The sequence below is a fragment of the Canis lupus genome, chromosome X (genome assembly GCF_048164855.1).
Source record: "Canis lupus baileyi chromosome X, mCanLup2.hap1, whole genome shotgun sequence".
NCBI classification, from domain to species: domain Eukaryota; kingdom Metazoa; phylum Chordata; class Mammalia; order Carnivora; family Canidae; genus Canis; species Canis lupus.
In genome coordinates, this window is record NC_132876.1 from 53,811,419 (window position 1) to 53,838,217 (window position 26,799).

At 34.0% G+C, this 26,799-nt stretch overlaps 1 protein-coding gene across 7 annotated transcripts in view; it reads right to left on the bottom strand.

Moving 5' to 3' along the window:
• The window catches only part of DIAPH2 (diaphanous related formin 2), a 1,054,304-nt gene that overhangs the window by 529,096 nt on the left and 498,409 nt on the right, over positions 1-26,799 (bottom strand). For all 7 annotated transcript variants that reach the window (XM_072816467.1, XM_072816462.1, XM_072816464.1 and 4 more), the window contains 2 exons: positions 23,971-24,065; positions 1,253-1,354 (listed from right to left, as the gene is read on the bottom strand). In XM_072816467.1, the coding sequence (XP_072672568.1) occupies positions 1,253-1,354; positions 23,971-24,065 (197 nt within the window). The remainder of the gene's footprint in view (positions 1-1,252; positions 1,355-23,970; positions 24,066-26,799) is intronic.

Below are 26,799 nucleotides of genomic sequence, written 5' to 3' on the forward strand. Positions count from 1 at the left end.
CTAAAGCACTGGTATTTAATAAAGAATATCTAGCCAGTTTAACTGAATAATTGGCTTAATTCAAAAAAGACAAAAATATCTTCCTAAGATACCTTTGCATTAGCTTTCTCTCATCCTAAGTACACATTCCTGATTTTCTTTTCAAAGATTTGACAGAACATTTCCACATCACTATATGCAATGCCATATCTGAGAATTAATAAGCTCTGAATATGGGCAAGCAGTTATTGCACATGTTCAAAAGGAATGTTCTCTGTTCCATCTATCACATTTTGACGTTAAATAAGATTTTTAAATTGCAAAGTATCAAATCAGATAAATTTAAAATACATTACTTTTAAAAAGGTAATAAAATATTTGAATGAAACACAGTATTTGACTACTAGTTCCAATGTTAATTTTGAGTCTTAGTATTCGGGTATGAAATTGTTAGGGAGCCAGGGTAAAGTTGGCAGCCATATTACAGCTGCTTATCCATACAATGAACAAACCTGTATTGAATACCTAGGTTAAAAATAGCTTTTTTTCCAAGAAATTTAAATAAATCGCCATCTCCTCTTTTCCATTTTTTGCCCATTATTTCAATAGCAGGATTGGGGAATGCTTAAAACATATAACTATATCCTTTAATACGTAATTTATATCTAGTCATCTTTTGTACTCTTTAAAATGAGGAGGGGATGAGGAAACAACTCAATCCAGTAATGATTTAATCATACTAAAGCATGATATATATTTATGATATTTCCTTCCCAGCTGAAACAGTGTATTTAAAGGTTTCAGTTAATTAATGACATTCTATAAGAAATCTAAAAATTCTTGTGCTTTCTCTGACACAACTCATACAACAAAAATTTTTTAGAATATTGCTATTATCTAATTACTACTCTTTTATTTACCCTAAATTTGGAAGGCTGGGGGAAAATTCTAACATCAAGATCTAAATAAAAGAAGAAAATAGCCAATACACTAATATATACTACTTTTCATATATTAATTAATAGAATTAAATATTGGCACTAGTATGTTAGAGATCCCATGAGATATCTTGAGGTATTCTGTAGAATATAAATCTAAATTTCTTTATTTTTCAATAGCATGACAAATAATAAAGTTTTATTTTTCCTGACAGTCAACGTTATGTTTAATTACGCCATTGTACAGTTTGAAAAAAAAATCAACAGTTGAAATATTCTTTTTGACAATTGTTATATCACAGCCGAGTTTGTGGGCCTTTATGTAAGATACATACCACAACACCAAATTGTTCAGGTTCACATAGGTCATCATATTCATTCCTCAGCTGTGCTAATTCACTGAGTACTTTCTGCTCAGGAAGATATTTGACAAGGTTCTACAAAGAAATAGAAGTACAAAAATTTAATATTTTATTATTAGAACTATTAAGCATGCATTAACAACTCTAAAAAGTGAGTAACTAGGATAGTAAATTTCTGATTGCGATTCTATTATAATACCAGTGTATATTCCCCTTCTCTCCCAAATAAATAACCAAAAATGAATTACAACGTAATGTGAATAAATGTACAAATGTGTTTGGTTTCAATGCACTTTAGGACATAAATGATAAATAAAAAGATCACATGGAAATAAAAGACCTTTGAAAAGCAAGTTGCTTTCTGGGCTTTAAACCTATACAGCAAAATTTTTACGTTTTATTTTTTACCAGTCAACTCATATGGAAGACAAAAATACTATGTAAAATTAAATCATATGTAATAATAATAAAAGTTAAATCTATTCTTCATAATTGGCAAAATTTGGAATAGTCTTTAATCTCACAAACCACACCAAGCCTATGAAAAAAAAATCCCGTTATTTATAATGCTGGTATTTAAATACACAATGTATTCCCACTTTAACGGAGAACCAAGTTAAAGTAATGAAGTCTGATACATGTTCAAATTTGATGGTGAAGAGAATCAAAATTGATTAATTCTTCTCAATATAGTTTATCTTAGACTATGAGACAGTTCTAATTATCATAACATTAGCATGCAACCAACATTTTGGGGACTTGTATGAGATTTCAAAAAACATATCAAAGGAAGAAAAGCAGGAAAAAAAGGTTTAAGAAAGTAGAGTTGACACAAAATGGCAGAAGGATACATTCCGAGGATTGGTCCCATCACCAAAGCAATCACTGAGCTAGAAAGTGTAATTTAAATAAACTATTTCAAAACATTGAAACCTGATTGGATACTTACAACAAGGGAAGTGTTTGTTGAAGGGAGACACTGCTGCTCTCTGGTAAGAGAACAACATGCACAAAACAGATATCAAACACCATTCCTCAGCACCACTATGAAGATAGTGCCTGAGTACTTGAGGTGTCGGCTGATGTCAGGGTGGGCAGTGGGGATCCTGTTATCGAAAATTTAAGAACGTGCATTTTGGTTGGTTGAACAGTTTCCTGAAGGGCCACTGCAGGTGCTTGCCTTGGTTTCAACCCTCTTGGGTTGCAGTAGCTTCTCCAGATGGAATCTATCAGAAGACTTAAATAGAAACACCTCCTCTGATCTTTAGAACTAGACATGTAAGTTAAACTTTGTCAGATCACTGGTTGACAGCGAGATAATGAAATCCAAAATCTAGTAACTGCACACAAGGAATAGACAGTTTGCATCAACTATTTGGAAATTACAAACAAACAGCCCTCAGCAAACAAAAATCAGCAGTCTGTGAGGAATTAGAAAAATCCAAATTCCAGAGTTATAGTCAAATGACTAGTTCTAACAAAACAAAAAATTACTAGGCATGACCAAAAACAAGTACACAAACAAACAAACAAAAAAACAAAACCAAACCAGGAAGGCATCAGCTACACAGGAAAAAAAAAAAAAAAGGAAATGACAGAAACTAACCATGAAGAAACTTAGATTTTGGAATTAATAGTCAAAACCACTAAATCGAATCTTAACTATGTTCAATGAGCTAAAGAAAACTATGACCAAATACATCCACTCTAAGCAGGAACTCAAAGAAGTCCACACTGAGACACATTAAATCAAACTGCCAAAAAGTGAGTGATTTTACAGCAAGAGGGAAGTGAATTGTCACATTTAAGGAATCCACAATAAGATCAATATCTGATTTCTCCAATGGAAGTAAAAAGGTAGTGTGATAACATATTTACAGCCCTGAGATATTACCAAAATAATAACAACAAGTATAATTTCTTGCTAGCAAACCTGTTCTGTAAGAAATACTAATGGACCTCCTACAGACAGAAATAAAAGGACACTAACGGTAACTCAAAAAAAATAAGAAATAATGAAGAATTATAAAGGTAATTGCATAGGTAAATATAAAACCCAATGTTATTGTATTTTTGAGTTAAAAGACAATGAGTTTTCTTTTCTATGAGTAAAAAGACCAATGCATAACACCATAATTACAAATCAATGTTAATGATCATAACATGTGTAATGATGTAATCTGTAACAAAAACAATAGAAAAGGGACAAATATGTATAGGAACAGATTATGTTATTAAAATTAAGTTTGCATTATAAAAAATGGGTTATAAGATTAAGATATTAAGTATAATCCCTAAAGAAACTAATAAGAAAATAAATAAAAATAACAGAAATAATGATAGGAATCAAAATAGTAGGCTACCAAAAAAACAACTAAATATAAAAATAGATAGTAATAGAGAAATTAAGGAACAAAAAACATGTAGGAGATACAGAAAACAGCTAACTGGCAGAACTAGGCACTTCTTTATGAATAATTACTTTATATGTAAATGAATTAAATTCTCCAATTAAAAGGGGGAGTTTGGAAGGCTGGACTTAAAAACAAACATATTTATCTACTAGAGACTCACCTTTAGATAGAAAGAGGTTGAAAGCAAAAGAATGGAAAAACATATTCCATGTAAAGAGTAACAAAACACATGCACACACACAAAAACAAACTGTGGTTGCTATATTATTATTTGTCAAGATAAACTTGAAATAAAAAAAGTAATAAGAGACACAGAAGGATATTCTAAACTGATAAAATTTTCAGTGCATCAAGAAGATATAAGGAAATGCCCAACTAAAAACAGAGCTCAAAAATATATGAAATAAAAATTGAGAGAATTGAAGAGAGGAAAAGGCTGTTCTAAAACAATGGGTGGAAAGGCCCATGGATGGCTTAGTTTGAAGAGAATGGAGCTCTTGATCTTGGAGTAGTGAGTTCAAGTTCACATGGGGTGTAGAGATTACTCAAATAAATAAAAACTTTAATAAAATAAAATAATAGGTGCATTCTTTTTTTAGATTTTATTCATTTATCTGAGAGAGAGAGAAGCAAGGAAGATCAGAGGGAGAGGGACAAGTAGATTCTGTGCTGAGTGTAGAGCATGACACGGGGTTCAATCCTACAACACAGATAGTTGGGATATTATTACTGATTTTACAGAGATTTATAAAGGATTATAAGAGGATACTATGAATAACTGTACACAAACAAATTGAATAACCTAGAAGAAATTGACAAATTCCTAGAAACATACAAACTACCAAAACTGAATCCAGGAAATAAAAAAAAAGAAAATCTGAGTAGACCTATAACAAGTAAGGAGATTGTGTACATAATCAAAAAACTCCCAACAAAGAAAAGCCCAGGACCTGATAGCTTCGCTGATGAATTCAAATATTTAAATAAGAATTAATACCAATCCTTTTCAAACTCTTCCAAAACATTAAGAGGAGGGAACACTTCCTTTTTTTAATAATTTTTTTAAAATTTTATTTATTTATTCATGAGAGACACATAGAGAGAGAGAGAGAAAGAATGAGAGAGAGAGGCAGAGGGAGAAGCAGGCTCCATGCAGAGAGCCCGATGTGGGACTCGATCCCGGGTCTCCAGGATCATGCCCTGGGCTGAAGGCGGCTCTAAAAAAAAACATATTAAACCTAAAAGGTGATTTTTAGAATTAAAAATATAGAATATACAGACTGAGTGACCATGAATATTGAATAACATATGACGTGTGTATGCCCAGGTCTAGCTATAATATATTCTTCCTAAATATAACACAAATACTGGGGTACCTGGGTGGGTCAGTGTTTGAGCATCTGCCTTTGGCTCAGGTTGTGATCCCAGAGTCCTGGAATTGAGTCCCACAGCAGGCTCTCCCTCGGGGAGCCTGCTTTTCCATCTGCCTATGTTTCTGCCTCTCTCTCTGTGTCTCTCATGAATAAATAAAATATTTTTAAAAAACCAAATACTATCCATGTTAATATTTTTCTACATATTATATAATATTCATGTATTTTAAACTAACATATTTCAAATAAAATATAAAATATCTTTTCATTGTAAGTGGCCAAACTGATATCCTCAGATACATAATAGAATAGATTCATATTTGTTAAAGCAGGTAACAGGTATACAATATCCTGTTTATGCTACACTCTGCTTTCTTTAGATATCACCTTAAAATGTCCATGACAAACTGATACAAACAAATGCAAGGATGCAGTATTATTAAATATTATATGTAGATGTTTCCAAAGCTGAATAGTACTCTAACAGTCAATATAACTATCTAGGGAGTTTGAAGTGTGCTAACAGCTTACAAATTTTGAAATGAGAATATTGCAATGCACTTGATGTGGAATACCACCAAAAAACTATCTGGAAATTTCATTCAACTATACAAGGTGTACATTCATGGTATACCTAATTATTTCACTTCACAAAGTCAGTGATTCTCTTTCATGATTTTTATTGGGTCATATGAAATGATGCAATTCTATGTATACTGTGAAAATTAGCACACTAACAGAATATGCATATAGTTACACAAAGCATGCGATGTCAGAATGCTACCAGGCTTATGCAGATCCAAATGTAAAAACACCACTATCTAGGAAAACAATAAACACAGAAACATGAGGTTGCTTCTATTTCTGAGACCATAGTACCAGAAAGTCATTTCTTTTTTCTTTTAGATTTTTATTTATTTATTCATGAGAGACACACACAGAGAGAAAGGCAGAGACACAGGCAGAGGGAGAAGCAGGCTCCCTGCAGGGAGCCCAACATGGGATTCGATCCCAGATCTCCAGGATCACGCCCTGGGCCGAAGGTGGCACTAAACTGCTGAGCCACTTGGGCTGCCCCAGAAAATTATTTCAATTAGCTAAAGAGATTTATACATTATTGGCTATCTTTAAGTATTCACTTCCCTGTTTTCATGTAAGAACTGGTTATAAACACGTGCCTCCAAAACATGCATAAAAGTATACAGTTATTCTTTATAGAAACAAAGAGCCAGTATGAGGCATTCATAATGCATTGGACATTTTAACATACCAGGTATCCAGGTCAAGCTGATAATATGATTTTTAACTAAGCAGAAAGAACACTTGGCATTTATCGAATGTAAAATAAACTGACCTGAACATGGGGGCAGATAAGCAGTATGTAATATGCTGGTCCCAACTTCCCAATAAAAGAGTTACTGAGATACTTTAGAAAATACTTCTATTTCTAGCTGACTGATTACCCTAGTCAATTGGGTAGTCAAATGGGGTATGGGCTGTCAATTCAGAGAACACATAAAACTCTTTTAAAATATCTTTTTTTTTTTTAAATAAAGGACTAATCCAGAGATATAATCAGATACTGAAGATTAAGACTATCTTAGGAACATCTACCAATCTCTAGTGGTCCACAGTTTTCAGCTGCAATGTGTCTAGAAGATAAGATGGAGTGTACACAAGGCCTAGACCTTTTACAAGATATGAGGAAAAATTCAACTGTGTAAATATGAGACCCCAAGAGATAATATCCCTAGTGAAAGGCTTACCTTCAAGAAAAAACAAAGCTCACCCACAGAGGAAAACAGTATGAAATCTTGCCTGATTTTGCCTTGACTCTGGTATCTAGAGTATGGGGTTTCTCCCCTATAAATCTCTAACCACAAGACAGCTCCCATGCAGGTTTTTGATCAGAATATAAACTACCTAGTTAAAAAAAAAAAAAAAAAAACAACAACAACAACACACACACACACACACACCTAAAAATCTATCCCAGAGAGAAATAAGAAATAGAGAGATAGAGATATAGAGATGAGGAGAGAGAGAGAGAGAGAATTTAAACTTAAAGTGATTAGTCTTTGGTAGTGGTCCTAGATGTCTGACAATAATTCATGCAAATTTCCAAGGAGGAAACTACCTTTAAACATCAGTTTCAAAGTATTCCCACAGATAAAAATTAGAAATCACTAGTTCACAATAAAAATAAAGATAACATAGGAAGCAGTGAAAAAACAATAGTAAAAATCAGTGAGAAAAACAATAGAATTAGACCTATAAAGACACAAGACATAATATTTGAAAAACAAAGATTTTCTAGAGAGATAAGAAATATAATAATTGATATTAGAAATTCATTGGAGGAAGTAAAACAGAAGATGAGGCAGAAATCATAAAAAAATTAGTAAAAATGGACAAAAAAGAACAAAAAAACATACCCAGTAAAGTATTTGACAAAAAGACAAACTATGAGATGTAAACACAAGAAAACATAGACAGAGTGAGAATGGTTAAAATATGTTTAATTAGAATTATAGAAGGCAACTATGGATAGAGAGCATAGAACAAATAATACTCTAAATAAAAATGGCTAATAATTATCCATCATTGATAAAATAACAATCATTATATTCAGGAAGCCCAATGAATCAAAATAAACTGAAGAATGGATGTTGTTCAATAATAATCAAAACCAGATATTGGTGAAATAATCTGTTTACACTGCTGAGAAAATAATTTACAAATTAGAATTATATATCCATTGCAAATATATTTTAAGATCAAGGATGAAATAAACACATTATCATACAAACTTTAGTGTTTACAATGACCAAAATTTCACTAGCAATACTTTAAAAAGATGTGTTTCAGTAAGAAGTAAAATGATCCTAGAAGCTGTCATATAATATAGAAGGGAAGTATAAACCTAAATTAAATATATGAGTAAATTTAAGCAAACATGCATGAAACAGTAAACATGTTGTCTAATTTAGATTAAAAAAATAACCAAAATATGGAAAAACAGATAAATTAGGAAGTGTCATAGAAAGTTTTTTCAGAGGGAACCCTGGGTGGCTCAGTGGTTTAGTGCCTGCCTTTGGCCCAGGATGTGTTCCTGGGGTCCCGGGATTGAGACCCACATCAGGCTCCCTGAATGGGGCCTGCTTCTCCCTCTGCCTGTGTCTCTGCCTCTCTCTCTCTCTCTGTGTCTTTCATGAATAAATAAATAAAATCTTAAAAAAAGTTTTTTTCAAAGTTGTTAAAAATGATTTAAATAAATAGACACACATGCCATGCTCAAGGATAGGAAGAATTAAATATATGAATCTCAATAGATACAAATTTGCCCATTTTATGCAAGTGTAATCAAATACTGTGAATGGATTTTTCCTCTAGTTTAAACTTGTCAAAATGATTATAAAATGTATGTGGCTGAAAGGAGAGAGAGAAATAGTCAAAACATCCCTGAAGAACAACAGGATGAATGTGGGTTGACTTTCTCTATCAAAGACACCTGCTGAGGGCAACTAGCCTAAATGCCAGCTTTTTGTTATGCTTTACCTTAAAATCCAAGCCCCTGAATGGTTACACAACTGTTTTTCTGTGAACAAACTGGTACCAAACACAGTGCATTAAGACCTTACCCAGAGGATCAGAGCAGGTCTGCATCTAAAATTTGGAATTCTGAAACCAAGCCACCCACTGAAGATAAAAGTCAGGAACATTGCAGCACCAACAGCTGGGCTGACAGTATGAACACAGACAGGGTGGAGGCAGGGATCTGATAGAAACCCGGGATACAAGAGGATAGACTGCTTTTTGTGAGGGCTTTCTGAACAGCGGTGGGTGCAAACTCACTTTTCCAGAGAAGAGAATAGTCCAGCTCCATTGTTCACCCCTCCCATCAATATGGATGGAGTTCAGCAAGCAGTACAGTGCACACAATGGAGGCCTGAGCCACTTACATCAAGCCCTGCCCCCTATTACTCTTCAGGTGCCTTTTCTAATAGGGCAAGTGTAATTGAGAGCCAGAGAAGCAGGAGGCCCCTCCCCCAGAAAATGAACAGAAAATACTGCACACACCAGATCTATTGATCATAGAATGCTGAAAGCTTTAGTGGTAGTGGAAATACAATCAGGTGTAGGTGTTACTAACACATAAAAGACAAGACCTACACAAAATGCCAAGATTGAAGAATTTATCCAAAAAGAATGAACAATACCAGGTCACAGACATGGAGCGAAACAAAAGAGATATAAGTAATAAACTTGAACCAGAATCCAAAACAACAATCCTAAGTATACTAGCTAGGCTTGAGAAAGCATGGAAGAAAGCAGAGACCATTACTGCAGGGATAAAAGACCTAAACTCTAGTAAGGCCAAAATAAAAAATTCTATAAACAAGATGCAAAACCAACTATATGTGATGACCACAAATATGGAAGGAGAGGAATGAATTAGTGGTATAGAAGATAAATTTAAGGAAAATAATGAAAGTAAAATAGGAGGGAAAGAAAAATATTAGACCATGAATGTAAGGGAACTCCGTGATCAATAATGCATAATACTGTTCATATCATAGGAGTCCCAGAAGAAGAAGAAAAGCAAAAAGGGGCAGAAGGTTTATTTAAGCAAGTTATAGCTGATAATTTCACCAATCTGGGGAAAGAAGCAGACATCCAAATCCAGGAGGCACAGAGAACTCCCATCAAACTCTACAAAAGCTGACCAACATCAGTTTGCAGTTTGTAAAATTTGCAAATTACAGAGATAAGGAAAGAATCTTGAAAACAGCAAGTGTAAACAAAACCCTAACATACAATGGAAGACAAATCAGGTTAGCAGCAGATCACACTAAAGAAACCTGACAGGCCCAAAGAGAGTGGCATAGTATATTCAACATGATGAATGGTAAAATATGCAGCAAAGAATACATTATCGAGCAAGCTTGTCATTTAGAATACAAGGAGAGATAAAGAATATCCCAGACAAACAAAAATTAAAGGAGTTCATGACCAGTAAACAAGTCCTGCAAGAAATATTTAAGGGGACTACCTGAGTGGGGTAGAAAGACCAAAAGCAACAAAGACTGGAATGGATCAGGGAAAATCTCCAGAAACAGCAAATTAACAGGTAATAAAACAGCACTAAATTCATACCTTTCACTAATCATTCTGAATAATAATGGAGTAAATGCTCCAATCAAAATACATAGGGTACCAGAATTATTTTTAAAAAATTCACATACGTTTGCTTACAAGAGACCTAAAGACAACTGCATATTGAAAGTGAGGGGAAGAAGAACAATCTACCATATTAATGAATGTCAAAAGAAAGCCAGAGTAGCCAGACTCATATCAGACAAACTAGATCTTAAACTAAAGACAGGAATAAGAGAAGAATGGCACTATACCATAATAAATGGGACTATCCAACAGAAATATCTAACAATTATAAATATTTATACCCCCACTTGGAAGTACTCAAATACATGGGTTAATAAATAACAACAAAAAATGAAACTTACTGATACTTATATAAAAATAGTAGGGGACTTGAAAACCCCATTTATAGCAATGGATAATTCATCTAAGCAGAAATCAACAAGGAAAGAATGGCTTTGAATGACACACTGGACCAGATGGATGTCACAAATATATTGAGAACAATTCATCCTAAAGCAGCAGAATACACATTCTTTTGAAGTGCACCTGGAACATTCTGCAGAATAGATCACATTCTGGGTCATAAATGAGCCCTCAACAAATACAAGATGACTGAGATCATACTACACATATTTTCAGACCACAGCGTTGTAAAACTTGAATTCAACCACACACAAAACAAATTGGAAAAGACCACAAATACATGGAGGTTAAAGAACATCCTACTAAAGAATGAATTGGTTGACCAGGATTAAAGAAGAAAGTAAAAAATACATAGAAGCTAATGAAAATGAAAACATGACAGTCCAGAACACTGGGGATACAGCAAAGGTAGTCATAAGAAGGAATATTACAGCAATACAGGCTTACCTTAAATAAGAAAAATTTCAAATATACAATCATATTACGTGCAAAGGAGCTAAAAAGGGAACAGGAAATGAAGTTAAAGGCCAGAAGAAGAAAGAAAATAATAAAAATTAGAACATAGAAATGAATGATATAAAAACAAACAAAAAAGTAGATCAACAAAACTAGGAGCTGCTTCTTTGAAAGACTCAATAAAACCAATAAACCTCTACCCAAAATTATCAAAATATAAGAAAGACTCGAATAAATAAAATAATGAATGAGAAAGGATCACAACCAACACCACAGAAATAAAACAATTATTAGAGTATATTATGAAAAATTATATACTAAGAAATTGGGCAATCTGGAAGAAATGGCCAAATTTCTAGAAACATACAAACTGTCAAAACTGAAACAGGAAGATGTGAACAATTTGAATAGATCCATAAACATGAAAGAAATTGAATCAGTAATCAAAAATCATCCAACAAACAAAAGTCTGGGGCCAGATGGCTCCCTAAGGAAATTCTACCAAGACATTTAAAAAAGAGTCAATTAGATATTCTTTGTTTCCAAAGAATCCAAATTCTATGTATTTCCAAAAACATAGAAATGGAAGGAAAACTTCCAAATCCAAAGACCACAGCTAATTTCATCCTAAATGGTGAAAACTGGGGCAGCCCCGGTGGCTCAGGGGTTTAGCACTGCCTTTAGCCCAGAGTGTGATCCTGGAGACCCGGGATTGAGTCCCACGTCAGGCTCCCTGCATGAAGCCTGCTTCTCTCTCTGTCTCTCTCTCTCTGTCTCTCATGAATAAATAAATAAGATATTTTAAAAAATGGTGAAAACTGAGAGTTTTTTCTCTATGATCAGGAACAAGACAGGGATGTCCACTCTCATTACTGTTATTTAACATAGTACTAGAAGTCCTAGCCTCAGCAATCACAAAACAAAAAGAAGTAAAAGGCATTGAATCAGCAAGGAGGAAATCAAACTTTCACTATTTGCAATTGATATGATACTCTATGTAGAAAACCCAAAAGACTCCACCAAAAAAAGTTGCTAGAACTGATACACAAATTCAATAATGTCTCAGGATACAAAATGAACCTATAGAAATCCATTGCATTTCTATAAATAATGAAGAAAAAAAAGAAATAAAGTAATTGATGCCCTTATAATTGTAAAAGCTATAAGATACCTAGGAATAACCCTAACTAAAGAGGTAAAAGATCCATACTTGAAAATCTATAGAACACTTATGAAAGCAACTGAAAATGTCACAAAGAAATGAAAAAAAGATCCCATGCTTATGGATTGGAAGAATAAACATTACTAAAATATCTATACTACAGAAAGCAATCTATATACTTATTGCAATCCCTATCAAAATACCATCTGCTTTTTTCACTTAGGTGGACAAACAATCCTGAAATTTGTATAGAATCACAGAAGCAATATTGAAAGCAATATTGAAAAAAGAAAAGCAAAGCTGGGAGAAAGCACCATTCCAGACATCAAGCTCTATTAAAAAACTGTAATGATCAAGACAGTATGGTACTAGCACAAAAACAGACCCATAGATCAATGGATCAGAATAGAAAACCCAGAAATTGACCCACAAGTATAGGTTCACTTCATTTTTGACAAAGAAGGAAAGAATATCCAATGGAGAAAAGAGTCTCTTCAACAAATGATGTTAGGAAAACTGGACAGCGATATGCCGAAGAATGAAACTGGACCACTTTCTTATACCATACACAAAAATAAACTCAAAATGGATGAGAAACCTAAATGTGAGATAGGAATCCATCAAAATCCTAGAGGAGGACACAGGCAGAAATCCCTCTGACCTTAGCCATAGCTACTTATCAGTAGACATGTCTCTACTAATAAGGGAAACAAAGACAAAATGAACTATTGGGAATTCATCAAGATAAAAAGCTTCTGCACAGTGAAGGAAACAATCCACAAAACTAAAACACAACATATAGAATGGGAGACGATATTGGTAAATGACATCTGATAAAGGGCTTTCACCCAAAATCTATAAAGAACTTATTAAATTCAACACCTAAAAAAATCCAATTAAGAAATGGGCAAAAGACATGAAAAGACATTTTCTCCAAAGAAAACATCCAAATGGTCAATAGACACATGAAAAGATGTTCAACATCCCTCATCATCAAGGAAATACCAATCAAAACCATGCTGAGATACTACCTTACATCTGTCAGAATGGATAAAATCAACAACACAGGAAACAACAGATGTTGGTGAGTATGTGAAGAAAGAAGAACCATTTACACTGTTGGTGGCAATACAAACTAGTGCAGCTATTCTGGAAAACAGTATCGAGATTACTCAAAAAGTTAAGAAGAAAAAAAAAAAAGTTAAGAAGAGAACTACCCTACAACACAGTAATTGCACTACTAGGTATTTACCCAAAGACACAAAAATACTGATTTAGAGGGGCACAAGCACCTTGATATGTACATTAACATTATCAACAATAGCCAAATTGTTGTCTCTTTATGGAAAGAGACCAAATGTCCATTGACTGATGAATGAATAAGGAAGATGTGATCTATATCACACACATACATACACAATGGAATATTAGAGTCATCAAAAAAAATGAAATCTTGCTATTTGCAAGGACATGGATAGAGCTAGAGTGTATTATGCTAAGCCAAGTCAGTCAGTCAGCAAGAGGAAAATACTAGATGATTTCACTTATATGAAATAAAAGTAATTTTGAAGATAGTGGTTCTCAACCAAAGACAATTTTGTCTCGTAGGGGACATTTTTCAATGTCTGAAGGCATTTTTGTTTTATATAACTAGTGGTGGGGGTGCTGCTACTCACACCTAGTGGATAGAGGCCAGGAATAGTGCTAAGAATCCTACAAAGTACAGGACAGCTCTCCACAAAAAAGTATTATTGGGCCAAAATATCAACAGTGCCAAAGTTAAGGAACTCTTCTTAAGCATGCGTTTTCAGCACTTGTCAAATACTTTCAAACATATTTATTGTATAATATTTAAGACATATAGAAATGTATCCATAAGACAATGAATCTATGTGCCTACCACTGAGTCTAATAAAAGGGTTCAATCCCTCCTTATCTATTCCTATCTCTCTAGCTTTTACAAATTAGATTAAAAATAAACTATTGTGTTATTGCTATAAATGTGTTAAAGTATGTCATAGCATGTTGACTATATCATATTATATAAAATTGTACTTTATATGACTAATATATTTGATGATAAGACATATTTATGCTTTACATAGGAGATCTAGAGTTATAATAGAACATTGAAAAAACCATATGGTAAGTAAATATTTATTCTTATATATAGATTATCCTAATTCCTGAATTTACAACTGAGAAGAATTGTTTTTACAGATATATGACTAGCTGACAATCTTTGGATTCAAAACCAATTTATATAATACCAAAAAAAAAAAAAAATGAGTAGGACACTGGTAAACAAAACGAAACAAAAAAACAGTGTGATTGTTTTCCATCTCTGTTAGATTCATTGAAGGCATTTGAACCTGGATTCTCTGCCTCCTTCTCTTGGGCTAAGAGATTTCTGCATTTTGTCTAGAGGTAAATTCACAAGTGCAAGTTAGTGTTAGGATATTGGTATAACCTTGCTCTTCATTTCTAGTTTAAGATTGTGGAAGTCTGTGTGAGGAAAAATATGACTCTTTCCAAATTCTACAACGGCAAGGGAATTCTTGGTCTACCACAAAACACCTCATTTCAACAGACCCAATGGATGTATAGGATGAAAGAACCAGGATTTTAATAAAGATCTATCATGGCTTAAAGTCTAGAAGGCAGCAGAAAATATGATCTTTGAGGCCACATCTTGCTTAACTATTAATTAGACTTCTGTTTTGTTCAAAATGTAAATAAACTAAAATATTTAGCATTTTTAAAATGCATTTTACAATCCAATTAGTATAGGAAAATTGTTTAAAGCTAATTTTTCTTTCTTTTTAAAACACTCTGGGGGCAGCCCGGGTGGCTTAGCGGTTTTGCACCGCCTTCGGCCTGGGGCCTGATCCTGGAGACCCGGGATTGAGTCCCTGTGTCGGGCTCCCTGCATGGAGCCTGCTTCTCCCTCTGCCTGTGTCTCTGCCTCTCTCTCCCTCTCTGTGTCTCTCATGAATAAAAAAAAACAAAACAAAACAAAAAAACTCTGATATCACTTATGGACAACAATACAGTGATGGTGACAAATGAATACTGGTATTACTCAATAATAGACATAGAAGGGATGAAAATAAGCAGTCATTACATTTACTTGAAATAGATATAATTTTATCAACAAATTGAAAGTAGCAAACAAGGGTCTAAGATAAGCAGTGAAGAAAGGGAAGAGAAAAAATGACTCAAATAACTAGTTAGAAACAAAAGATGGAAAAGAACAGCAGCTTGTGGGTAAAGGTATTTTTAGATTGCATAGCATGCCATAAAGTAATTATTTATGCCAACTTAATGAGAAATGGGAAAGAAATACTTAACAAATGTTCCTGTTATTGCTAATGTCTCATTTTTCTCTAAAAAATTTGGAAATGAATGTGGCTAATATAAGTTGTTATTTAAGAGAAAAATGTTTTCAAATTCTACAATACTAATGCCATTATAGCTGTAATTGATATACTTAATAGTCATCAACCTTTGTAAAGTATATGAACACATGCAGACTCACAGGCAGCATAAAATACAGATGGTCGATAGGAACATAAATAGATCAATGATTACAAAGATGGATTGAGGAGACAAAAGTGAGCTGTACTATTACACATGCATGAACTTCCTGACTATAAGAATAATTATACGGTAGAACTGGTTAATTGAGGGAAGTTGAAGAGTCATTTCTCCCCTGCAGAATCAATAGATACCCATCTATCTTTGATGGCTTAGGAGTAGCATTGCCTGTAATCAGGGCAATGGATCAGATGACCAATACTTTATTCTAATTATCATGGCAGGACCCAATAAAAAGTTACATAATTCATATAATCTGTTTTGAGACATAAAGTAATAACTGGAAAAACATAATCATATGGCTACCTGTAGACTATATACATCTGATACAGTGATGGATATTTAATGCATTCCAGAAAAGTAACACAGCCAGCATGAGTGGAAATTATCTGAGGGGAAAAAGTAAGCTGGACTATTTCCATGCATGTATCACAGAGACATCTATGGAGGTGTTCCTATAATTTCTAGGTATATGAAGGAGATGCCCTAGAGCCATATTTCACCGAGCTGATATTATTAAGAAAGATCAGGGCCCTTTATTTAAAACAAAATTTATTTAAAATAAAATAAGGAAAGGAGGGAGGAGGGAAGGGAGGTTAGGGGGAGAGAGGGTAGGAAGAAAGGAGGAAAGGGAAGGAGCAAAGTTAAGAGATAATGAAGCAGGTGGAGAATGAACAAAAAATAGGATACTGGATAGTTGTATACCCAGAATAAATGTCTCCGTCCCTTAAAAATAAGGGAGACATAGCCAAAAGACAATAAACAGAACATCTACTTAAGGATGTGTGTATACATATCTGGTACAAAGTATAGATTATTTTAAGAAAAATCAACAAGAAAATAACTACAACTTTAAGTAAGTCACTGAAATTCAGGACATCAAAAGGGGCATTTTTACCCCATCTCCTTCTCTTATTTATCATTCCTTAAAATTCTCTCCTGTGCTGGATATTGTGACACACCACAGACACGGTGGTGTGTCTCCCAGTCAAGGTGGCTCACTTTGTTCTGATATCTGTAACACCATCCATTCTCTCAACTGGTTGGTACACTCTACAGAAACATGGTCTTTAACCTTCCATTTGTCACTTTTCTTCCACTATCTCCTATCCACTATCATTGGTTCTCATACTCCAACAAACATTTCTTTGCAAATGATTCCAAAAATCCTATTTTCAGTCCTAATATCCATTCTGACTTCCAATTACATATTCTAATATAATATATTCTATAACATTTTCTTCTCTGCCCTGGAAGTATTTTCTCTGTGTGACATATTTCATTTAGTGTAATGTCCTCAAGGTCCACCAATGTTATGATAAATGAAAGGATGTCCTCCTGGGACACTTGGGTGGCTCAGCAGTGGAGTGTCTGCCTTTGGTCCAGGGCGTGATCCTGGGGTCCCAGAATCAAGTCCCACATCTGGATCCCTGCATGGAGCCTGCTTCTCTCTCTGCTTGTGTCTCTGCCATTCTTCTCTCTGTTTCTCTCATGAATAAATAAATAAAATATTTTTTTTAAAAAAAAGAAAGGATGTCCTCCTTTTCTATGGTTGAGTGATATTCCTATGTGTGCATATAACTTCTTTAGTCATTCATCAATAGAAATGTATATTGTTTCCGCATCTTGGCTACTGTAAAAACAAAATACTGCAATAAAAATGGGTATACAGATACCTCTTCAATATAGTGATTTCATTTCCTTCACAGATAGACCCAGAAGTGTGGTTGCTCAATCATATAGTAGTTCTATTTTAATGTTTTCAGGAGTCACCACACTGTTTTCAAGAGTGGCTGCACCAATTTACATTCTCATCAACAGTGTACAAGGGTTCTCTTTTCTCTACATCCTCAACAGCACTTGTTATCTCTTGTATTTTTCATAATAGTGATTCCAATATATATGAGGTGATATCTCATTATAGTTTTGATTTGCATATCCCTGGTAATTAGTAATATTGAGCATCTTTTCATAAACCTGTTGGCCACTGGAATATCTTCATTGGAAAAATGACTTTTCAAGTCCTTTGCTGATTTTTTAAATCAAATTATTTGGTTTTCTACTCTTAAGTTGCAGGAGTTCTTTATATATTTTGGATATTAACCCCTTATCAGATTTGTGGTTTGCACGTATTTTCTCCCATACAATAGGTTGCCTTTTCATTCTGCTATTTCCTATGCTGTGTAGAAAACTTAGTTTGATATAGTCTCACTTGTTTATTTTTGCTTTTGGTATCACATCAAAATAGTATTTCCAAGAACAATGTCAAGGAGGTTTTCCCCTATGTTTTCTTCTAGGAATTTTGTTTTCATGACTTACATTTAAGTCTCTAAAAATTCATTTCAAATTAATTTTTTTGTGAGTGATATTAGATAAGGTTCCAGTTTCATTCTTTTGCATGTGACTATCCAGTTTTCCCAGAACACTTTATAAAAAGGATTATCCTTTTCTCCATTCAGTATTCTTAGCTACCTTATCCAATATTTGACAGGATTATTTATGGGCTCTAACTTCTGTTCCATTGATCTATGCACAATATTGTTTTGATTACAATACTTTTGTAATATAGCTTGATATCAGGAATTGTGATGCCTCCATATTTGTTCTTTATTGGGATTTTTTTGGCTATTATGGTTTATATGAAATTTAGGAATATTTTTTCTATTTCTGTAAAAACTGCTATTGGAATCTTGATAGAGATTGTATTTGACGTATAGAATGGCTTTGGGTAGTATGAATGTTTTAACAAAATAATTATTATCATCCATGAACATGAAATATCTTTCCATTTATTTGTGTCTCCTTCAATTTCTGTCATAAGTGTCTTAGAGATTTCAGGGTACAGATCTTTCACTTCCTTAAATTATGCCTAAGTATCATAGGAAAGGGAAGGAGCAAAGTTAAGAGATATGAATAAATCATAATGAACATGAAACACAACTAATCTTTGTATATTAATTTTGTATCCTGCAACTTTATTGAATTTGCACATTAGCTCTAACAGGTTTTTTTTGGAGTCCTTATGATTTTCTATATTTTAGATCCTTATGATGGATGGAGTCCTTATGATTTTCTATATTTTAGATCATGTGATCTTCAGACAACATTACTACTCACTTTCCAATTTGGATGCCTTTTATTTTTTATTTTTATTTATTTATTTATTTATTTTTTGGATGCCTTTTCTTATTTTTTTTTCATGTTTCATCACTCTGGTTAGGACTACCTGTACTAGGTTGAATAGATATGGTAAGAATGGACACCCTTTCCTTATTCCTGATCTAGGAAGAAAAACTTTCCACCTTTCATTATTATGATATTAGCTATATGTTTATCATTTATGGCCTCTAACAAGCTAAAATGAGTTTCTTCTATACCCAAATTGCTGAGAGGTATTATCATGAATGGATGTTGAATTTTGTAAAATGTTTTTATATCTATTGAGATGATCATGTGGGTTTTATCTTTAATTCTATTAATGCAATGTATCCTATTTATTGATTTATGTATATTGAACTATGTTTGCATCCCAGTTATGAATCACACTGGATCATGGTGTATGATCCTTTTAATGTACTGTTGAATTCAATTTCCTAGCTGTTGTTGATAAACTTTGCATTCATATTCATCAGATATATTGGCCTGCACTTTTTTACAGTGTTCTTTATTTTTAAAAAGATTTTATTTATTTATTCATGAGAGACACAGAGAGAGAGAGGCAGAGACATTGGCGGAGGGAGAAGCAGGATCCATGCAGGTAACCCGATACAGGACTCGATCTGGCACTCCAGGATCAGCCCTGGGCCAAAGGCAGGCACTTAAAGGCTAAATCACCCAGGCATTCCTTTTATAATGTTCTTGTCTTATTTTGGTATCAGGGTAAGGCTGGTGTCATAAAATGAGCTTGGGAATGTTCCTTTCTCTTCAAATTTTTGGAAGCATTTCAGAAGGATTGGTGTTAATTCTTTTTTAAACATTTGGTAAAATTCATGAGTGAAATCATCTGAACTTAGACTTTTCTTTGTGGAGAGGTTTTTGATGACTGCCTCAATCTCCTTCATCATTATAGTCTGTTCATATATCCTATTTCTTCATGATTCAGTCTTGCTAGGTTGTATGTAACTCAGAATTTATCCTCTTCTAGGCTGTGCAGTTAGTTGGCATATAATTGTTCACAGTAGTCTCTTATAATCCTTTGTATTTCTTTGGCATCAGTTGTAATGTTTCCTATTTCATTTGTAATTTTATTTATGTGGATCTTATCTCTTGTTGGGTTAGTCTAACCAAAGGCTAATCAATTTTATCTTTTCAAAGAACTAACTCTTAGTTTTATTGATCTTTTCTATTTTCTATTTCTCGATTTCAGTTATTTCTGCTCTAGTCTTTATTATAATTTCCTTTTGTCTCCCAACTTTGGGCTTAATCATGTATCTTTTTCTCTAGTACCCTGCGATGTAAAATTTGGTTGAGATACTTTTTTTTTTTCTTGACATACATGTTTATCCCTAAATTCCCTGTTAGAAGTGTTTTATTTTCATCCCGTAAGTTTTATCTCAACAGATATTTGTATTTCATTCTTTAAAAAAGGAAAACATTCTGTGGGTCTATTAGTTGTTCAAGAGCATTCTGTTAGTTTCCATGTATTTGATTTTTAGTTCCATACCCCTGTGGTTAGAAAAGAGAGTCGGGGTGGCTTGTACCAACCGGCCAGATCAGTGTCCACATGGCATAGGCCTCTGCTGCCGCCCTGTTCAGGCTGCGGGGCCTCGAATAGTGCCTGCGGCTGGTGGGGCAGCTCAGAGAATCCCATGGACTGTCTGGGTATACAGACATGTTTAGAGGTCAGAGAGTGTATCAGATCTCAAGTACAGAATGACACTTATGGCTCTGGTTCCAAAAGATGAGCATCTTGAAAAATACCAGAAGCTATGAAGCAGCTAACCCAGCTCCTTCCAGAGGATCTCAGAAAGGAACTTTATGAAATTCGGGAAAAGTATTAGACCTAACCTAATGCAGAAGCCAAATTTGTGAAGCAGCTGGACCAATGTGAGATGATTCTTTAGGCATCTGAGTATGAGGACCTTCAGAACAAACCTGGGAAGCTGCAGGGCTTCTATAATTCCATAGCAGGAAAATTTAGTCACGCTGATTGGTCCAACTTGTTTCTTAACTTGAGGCAGAAAGAAACACTAACATAGCTGCCACCACCAGTGAGCCATGTTCTTGATACGTTCTCTGTATTGCTACACTCATGTGACAAACATTTTATTTTTCTATTTCACAATGTTGTTTTGCCACTGTTTGTTGATTCCCCTGATGTGAGTCTATTCATTTGCAAGAGCCTAGAATCCAGTAAGAAATGTGATAAAATCAGGATGCCCGGATGGCTCAGCGGTTGAGTGTCTGCCTTCAGCTCAGGGCGTGGTCCTGGAGTCCCCGGATGGAGTCCCACATTGGGCTCCCTACGTGGAGCCTGCTTCTCCCTCTGCCTGTGTCTCTCCTCTCTCTGTGTGTTTCTCATGAATAAATAAATAAAATCTTTTAAAAAAAAGAAAAAGAAAAGAAATGTGATACAATTTGGATAATAAAAGAAGCTAAGGAACAGATGTGATCCTTAAAATGCCATGGATGCGGACTGAGGGCAGTGTTTTTTTTTGTTTTTTGTTTTTTTTTGGTGGGCAGTAAAGCAAAGTTTATTGATCAGTGGTATAAAGCTCCTAGAGAAGGAGGGCCAAAGCACATTGCTGTTGGAGTTTCTAAGTGTAGGGGGTTTTATGAGCTCTTTTGTGGAACTATCTTAAGCATTGGTCACATATCTGTCTACCTATTAGGTAAATGTCCACGAGCTGCTGGTCTTTTTTTTTGTGACATCTGGGGGCTTAAGTCTTAACTGGAGGGCAGTGTATTTTTAAAATACAATTTAAAACCTTAAAAAAAAAGGAAAATATACCTGGTATGACTTTAATCTTAAATTTGCTAAGACTTTTGTTATTTATCATATGATCTATCCTGAAGATTGTTTCATGTGCACTTGAAAAGAATATGTATTTTGCTGCTGTTGTATGAAATGTTCTATATATATCTATTATGCCCCTTTGGTTAGTGTTGTTCAAATCTACTGTTTCCTTATTGATTCTTTGTTTGGGTAATTATTTATAATTGTTACATCTTCTTGATGAAATTGCCCTTTTATCATATCTTGATGTGCTTTGTTTTGACCTGTTTTCTCTTTTTTTTTTTTTTTTGCTTTACTTCTAATTTGTCTAAAAACAGTTTTGAATAACAGTTTCTTTCTTTCAATATTTTGAATATACCATCCCAAAATCTCCTGGCCTGCCATGCTTCTCTATGGAAATCCACTGATGGTCCTGTAAGTTTTCTTCACTCTTCCTTTTTGTTTATTTTTTTTAATATTTTATTTATTTATTCATGAGACACACACACAGAGAGAGAGAGAGAGAGAGAGAGAGGCAGAAACACAGGCAGTGGGAGAAGCAGGCTCCATGCAGGGATCCCGACATGGGACTCCATCCCAGCTCTCAGGGATCAGGCCCTGGGCTGAAGGTGGCACTAAACTGCTGAGTCACCTGAGCTACCCCTTTTTTGTTTATTTTTATACCTGTGGCTGCATAATGTCAAATGATGTATTTTTCAATTCACCCATTCTTTCTTCTGCCTGATCAGTGTAATGTTAAATTTTCTATTGAATTATTCAATTCAGTCATTGTATTCTTCATCTCTAGGATTTCGGTTTGGTTCTACTCTTCTTTGTCGAACGTCTAATTTTGTTCTTGTATTAATTTCCAAATTCTGTTCCATAGTCTTTCTTAGTGTTCTTGTAGCTCACTCAACTTCTTTAAGAGGATTATTGTGAATCCTCACATTAGTCCTTAGGGAGGACGAATGTGATCAGTCAGCTCCCCATTTCTACTCAGAGAAAGACACACTTGCTAGTTGTACAGAACACTTTTTAAATTTTTTTTTTCCCCAGGGGGCTTTATCAAAGTATAACTCTTACAGAGATTAATGTATGCCATCATAATGAAGAGGCATTAAATCTTAGTCTTCTAGAAAAAAAAATGTATCTATATTTAGAACATTTAAATGAGGTAATCTGTAATGCAAGCCCACATTACAAAGTTGAGGAATTTCCATAGAGACATAGTCTGTTCAAAGGACATACACTGGTCCTCTGATATTTATAGAGACGGTCTGAGGGGGATATGGCAAAACTCTCACAATACAAACTCATCAAGCTTTTTCAAAGTCAAAGCAAACTTGATGGCTTAAAAACAAATGAACAAACAAAAACATCTACAGTGACTATGCCCTTCCAGGTAAAATCTTCAGTTCTTCCTTCCAGAAATTAAACCAGACAGGGCCAGACATACCAAGAATTATAATAATATGTTAGATCCTATACAGTGCTTTATTCTACAGAGCACATTATTTGGTTTAATCCATCTGCATTCTCAGATGTGGAAACATTTAGCTTAAGATTTAGCAAGCTAAAATAACTGGCTCATGGAAGGCAGAATAATAGAATAGAAAGAACAAAAGATTTAGAACCATGAGAGATCTTGTTGTGAATCACAGGTCTGCTACTCTGTCACTTACCATCTATGTGACATTGGGCACTCTCTCTAAGCCTCAGTTTTCTTTTCTGAAACATGAGGAAAATAGTGCGAACTTCATAGGATTGTTCTATTATTTAATGAGATAAAATATATTAAGTGCTTGACACAATCTCTAGAACATGTTATATGTCTAACAAAGAATAACTTTGACATTTACCAATTGGTCAAAAGCACGCTAATTAACCATTTGGCCTCCTCACTTTCACATCCATAAGATGGTAACAATATTTACTTAACAGTCATTGTGATGATGAAATACATGCAATTTTATGTACAGTGAATGATAGGCAGAAACAATCCTGGAATTTAGATCTTCAATGTTGAATACTCTTACTGGTAACAAAGCTAGATACTATTGATTCTATTACCCAAATATAGAAGAACATTTTCCCACAACTCCATTGAGAAAATAACAATCTAGAAATACCTGTGAAAATGAATTTCAAAAGGAAAATATGCACATTACCTGAATTAAGGCTTCACTCAGCATGTCTTCATTAACCTCCAGAATGATGTTTTTTATATCTTCATATGGCATACGATATGATCCTAGGAATATAGCTAAAAATAAAAGTAGATTTTATTAAAAATAGAAAAGCATAGAAAATTTAAAGGCCTAATAAATACCTTCTCATTTTCACATGCTCAAAATATGAAATCTGTTACTTGTATTAATTCATAATTAGGAACAAACAAAAGTAGTTTACATTTGACAGACTATACTACTTATTGAAGCAAAGTGGCCTATTATTTCAGGATCTAATATTTATAAGTTGAACATATTTATATGGAAATTAAGACTCCTACTAATTATGCTGATGACTACATGTTTATGCATTTTAGAACAAGTTGATACAAAATGACTCATGAGATATTTTATTTAAAGTTGGCTTTTGAATTCAATGTGGAATTTAATATGGATATTGTCAGATAAATATAATGCAGTACTTCATATCAATCTACTACTGCAATTTTTCCACATAAGAAAAAATTAAAGTGTCTAAATGATCAAGGTTGTCTGAATTCCTGCTGACAATCAGGACGTAGCTTGTATTTTCAAAATTTCCCTTGTCAATTTTTTCTTGATTGAATATATATTATGTCATACTGAAAAATGTCAACAAATCACACTGAGAAAAGCTTAAAACTAATTCAGAAAGTATTTTATAACAACATATTTCACTTTAACTTCCACTAAACATACATTTTAATGAACAATCATGTGTTCTTATCATGAGAACATGAATATGTTTTTAAGAATATTTTTTTCATGAAAAGGTCTGTATGATTTCACTGGTGCCTAAAGGAAAAAACAAATCCTCACTGTCTAGGCAATTGAGTACCTAGACATAAACACCAAGTGAGATCTCCATAATCTAAATAAATAATGCTGACAGACATCAACTAGCAATTAAGATCATACTGTGTTTTTTTTTTTTTTAAAGGTCCTTAACATCCACTTTATAAAGAAAATGTACTCTCAGTAAGCAATGTATACATTCACAGCAACTATTTGGAGGCTTCTTTTCTGACAGCAGCATTCCAATTCACTGGAGAATAATGACGTTTATTTTAATCTGATTTGCTATAGCACATCCCTTAACAAAATAAACTCCCATGGTATTTCCTTGCATAATTAGAAATGCTTGGTGTGTTGTAATTTCTCATGCATAGTGTTTTAGTATCCTCAGAGCAGTCTACTGTGTTAAAAAAATGCTGAATTCAATACAGAGGGGAGAATATGTCAAAATAACATCTAGGGCTTAGTTACATGAAGATAGGTTTAACTATCCAGCTTCTTTAGCAAAAGCATATTTAATGGATGAATGATTTGTTGAAGGCTTTAAGGTTCAATAGCCAGGTTTTCAATATCTTTTATATAAATTTAGTTAATATAAAGTACAATATTGGTTTCAGGACCAGAATTCAGTGATTCATCACTTACACACAATACCCAGTGCTCATCACAACAAGTGCCATCTTTAATACCCATCACCCATCACCCAACTAACCCATCCCACATCTATCTCTCTCCATCAACCCTCAGATTGTTCTCTGTCACTAAGTGTCACTTATAGGTTGTTTACCTCTCTGTTTTTTTTCTTTTCCGCCTTCCCATATGTTCATTTGTTTTCTTTCTTAAATTCCACATATGAATAAAATCATATGGTATTTGTCTTTCTCTGACTTATTTCACTTAGCATAATACACTATAGCTCCATCCATATCATTGCAAATGGCAAGATTTCTTTTTTTTATGGCTGAGTAATAACTCATTATATATATATATAAATATATAAATATATATATTTATATATTTATATATTTATATATATATATACACCAAATCTTCTTTATCCATTCATCAGTCAATGGACATTTTGGCTCTCTCTTTATTCTGGCTATTATTGATAATGTTGCTACAAACACCAGGGTGTATGTACCCCTTTCAATGTATACTTTTGTATCCGTTGGGTAAATAGCTAATAATGCAATGGCTGGATCTTTAACGTATTGAAGAACCTCCAAACTGCTCTCCAAAGTGGCTGCACCAGTTTGTATTCCTACAAAAGATGTAAGAGGATTCCCCTTTTTCCACATCGTTGCCCAAACCGGCTGTTTCTTGTGTTAATTTTATCCATTTTACAGAAGTGACATGGTAATTCATTGTGGTTTTGATTTGTATTTTCCTGATGATGAGTGATGTTGAACATTTTTTCATGTGTTTGTTAACATCTGGATGTCCACTTTGTAAAAGTGTCTATTTGGGTCTTCTGCCCATTTCTTCTTCTTTTTTTTAAAATATTTATTTGTTCACTTGGGGTGGGGAAGAAAGAGAGAGAGGAGTGGCAGACGAAGGAAAGAAACCCAAGCTGACTCCACCTTAGCAGGGAGCCTGACTTGAGGCTCTGTCTCAAAAACCTGAGATAATGACCTGAGACGAAATGAAAGGTTGGAAGTTTAACTGAGTCAGCCACCTAAGCACTCCTTCCTCTGCCAGTTTCTTAACTGGATTATTTGTTTTTTTGGGTGTTGAGTCTGATAAGTTCTTTATAGTTTTGGATACCAACTGTTTATCAGATATGTCATTTGCAAATATTGTCTCCCATTCTGTAGGCTACCTTTTAGTTTTGTTGATTGTTTTCTTTGCTGTGAATAAGCTTTTTATCTTAATGAAGTCCCAATAGTTTATTTTTCCTTCTGTTTCCCTTGCCTCCAGAGATGTTTCTAGTAAGAAGTTGCTAAGGCCCAGGTCAAAGAGATTTCTGCCTGTGTTGTCCACTAGGATTTTGAT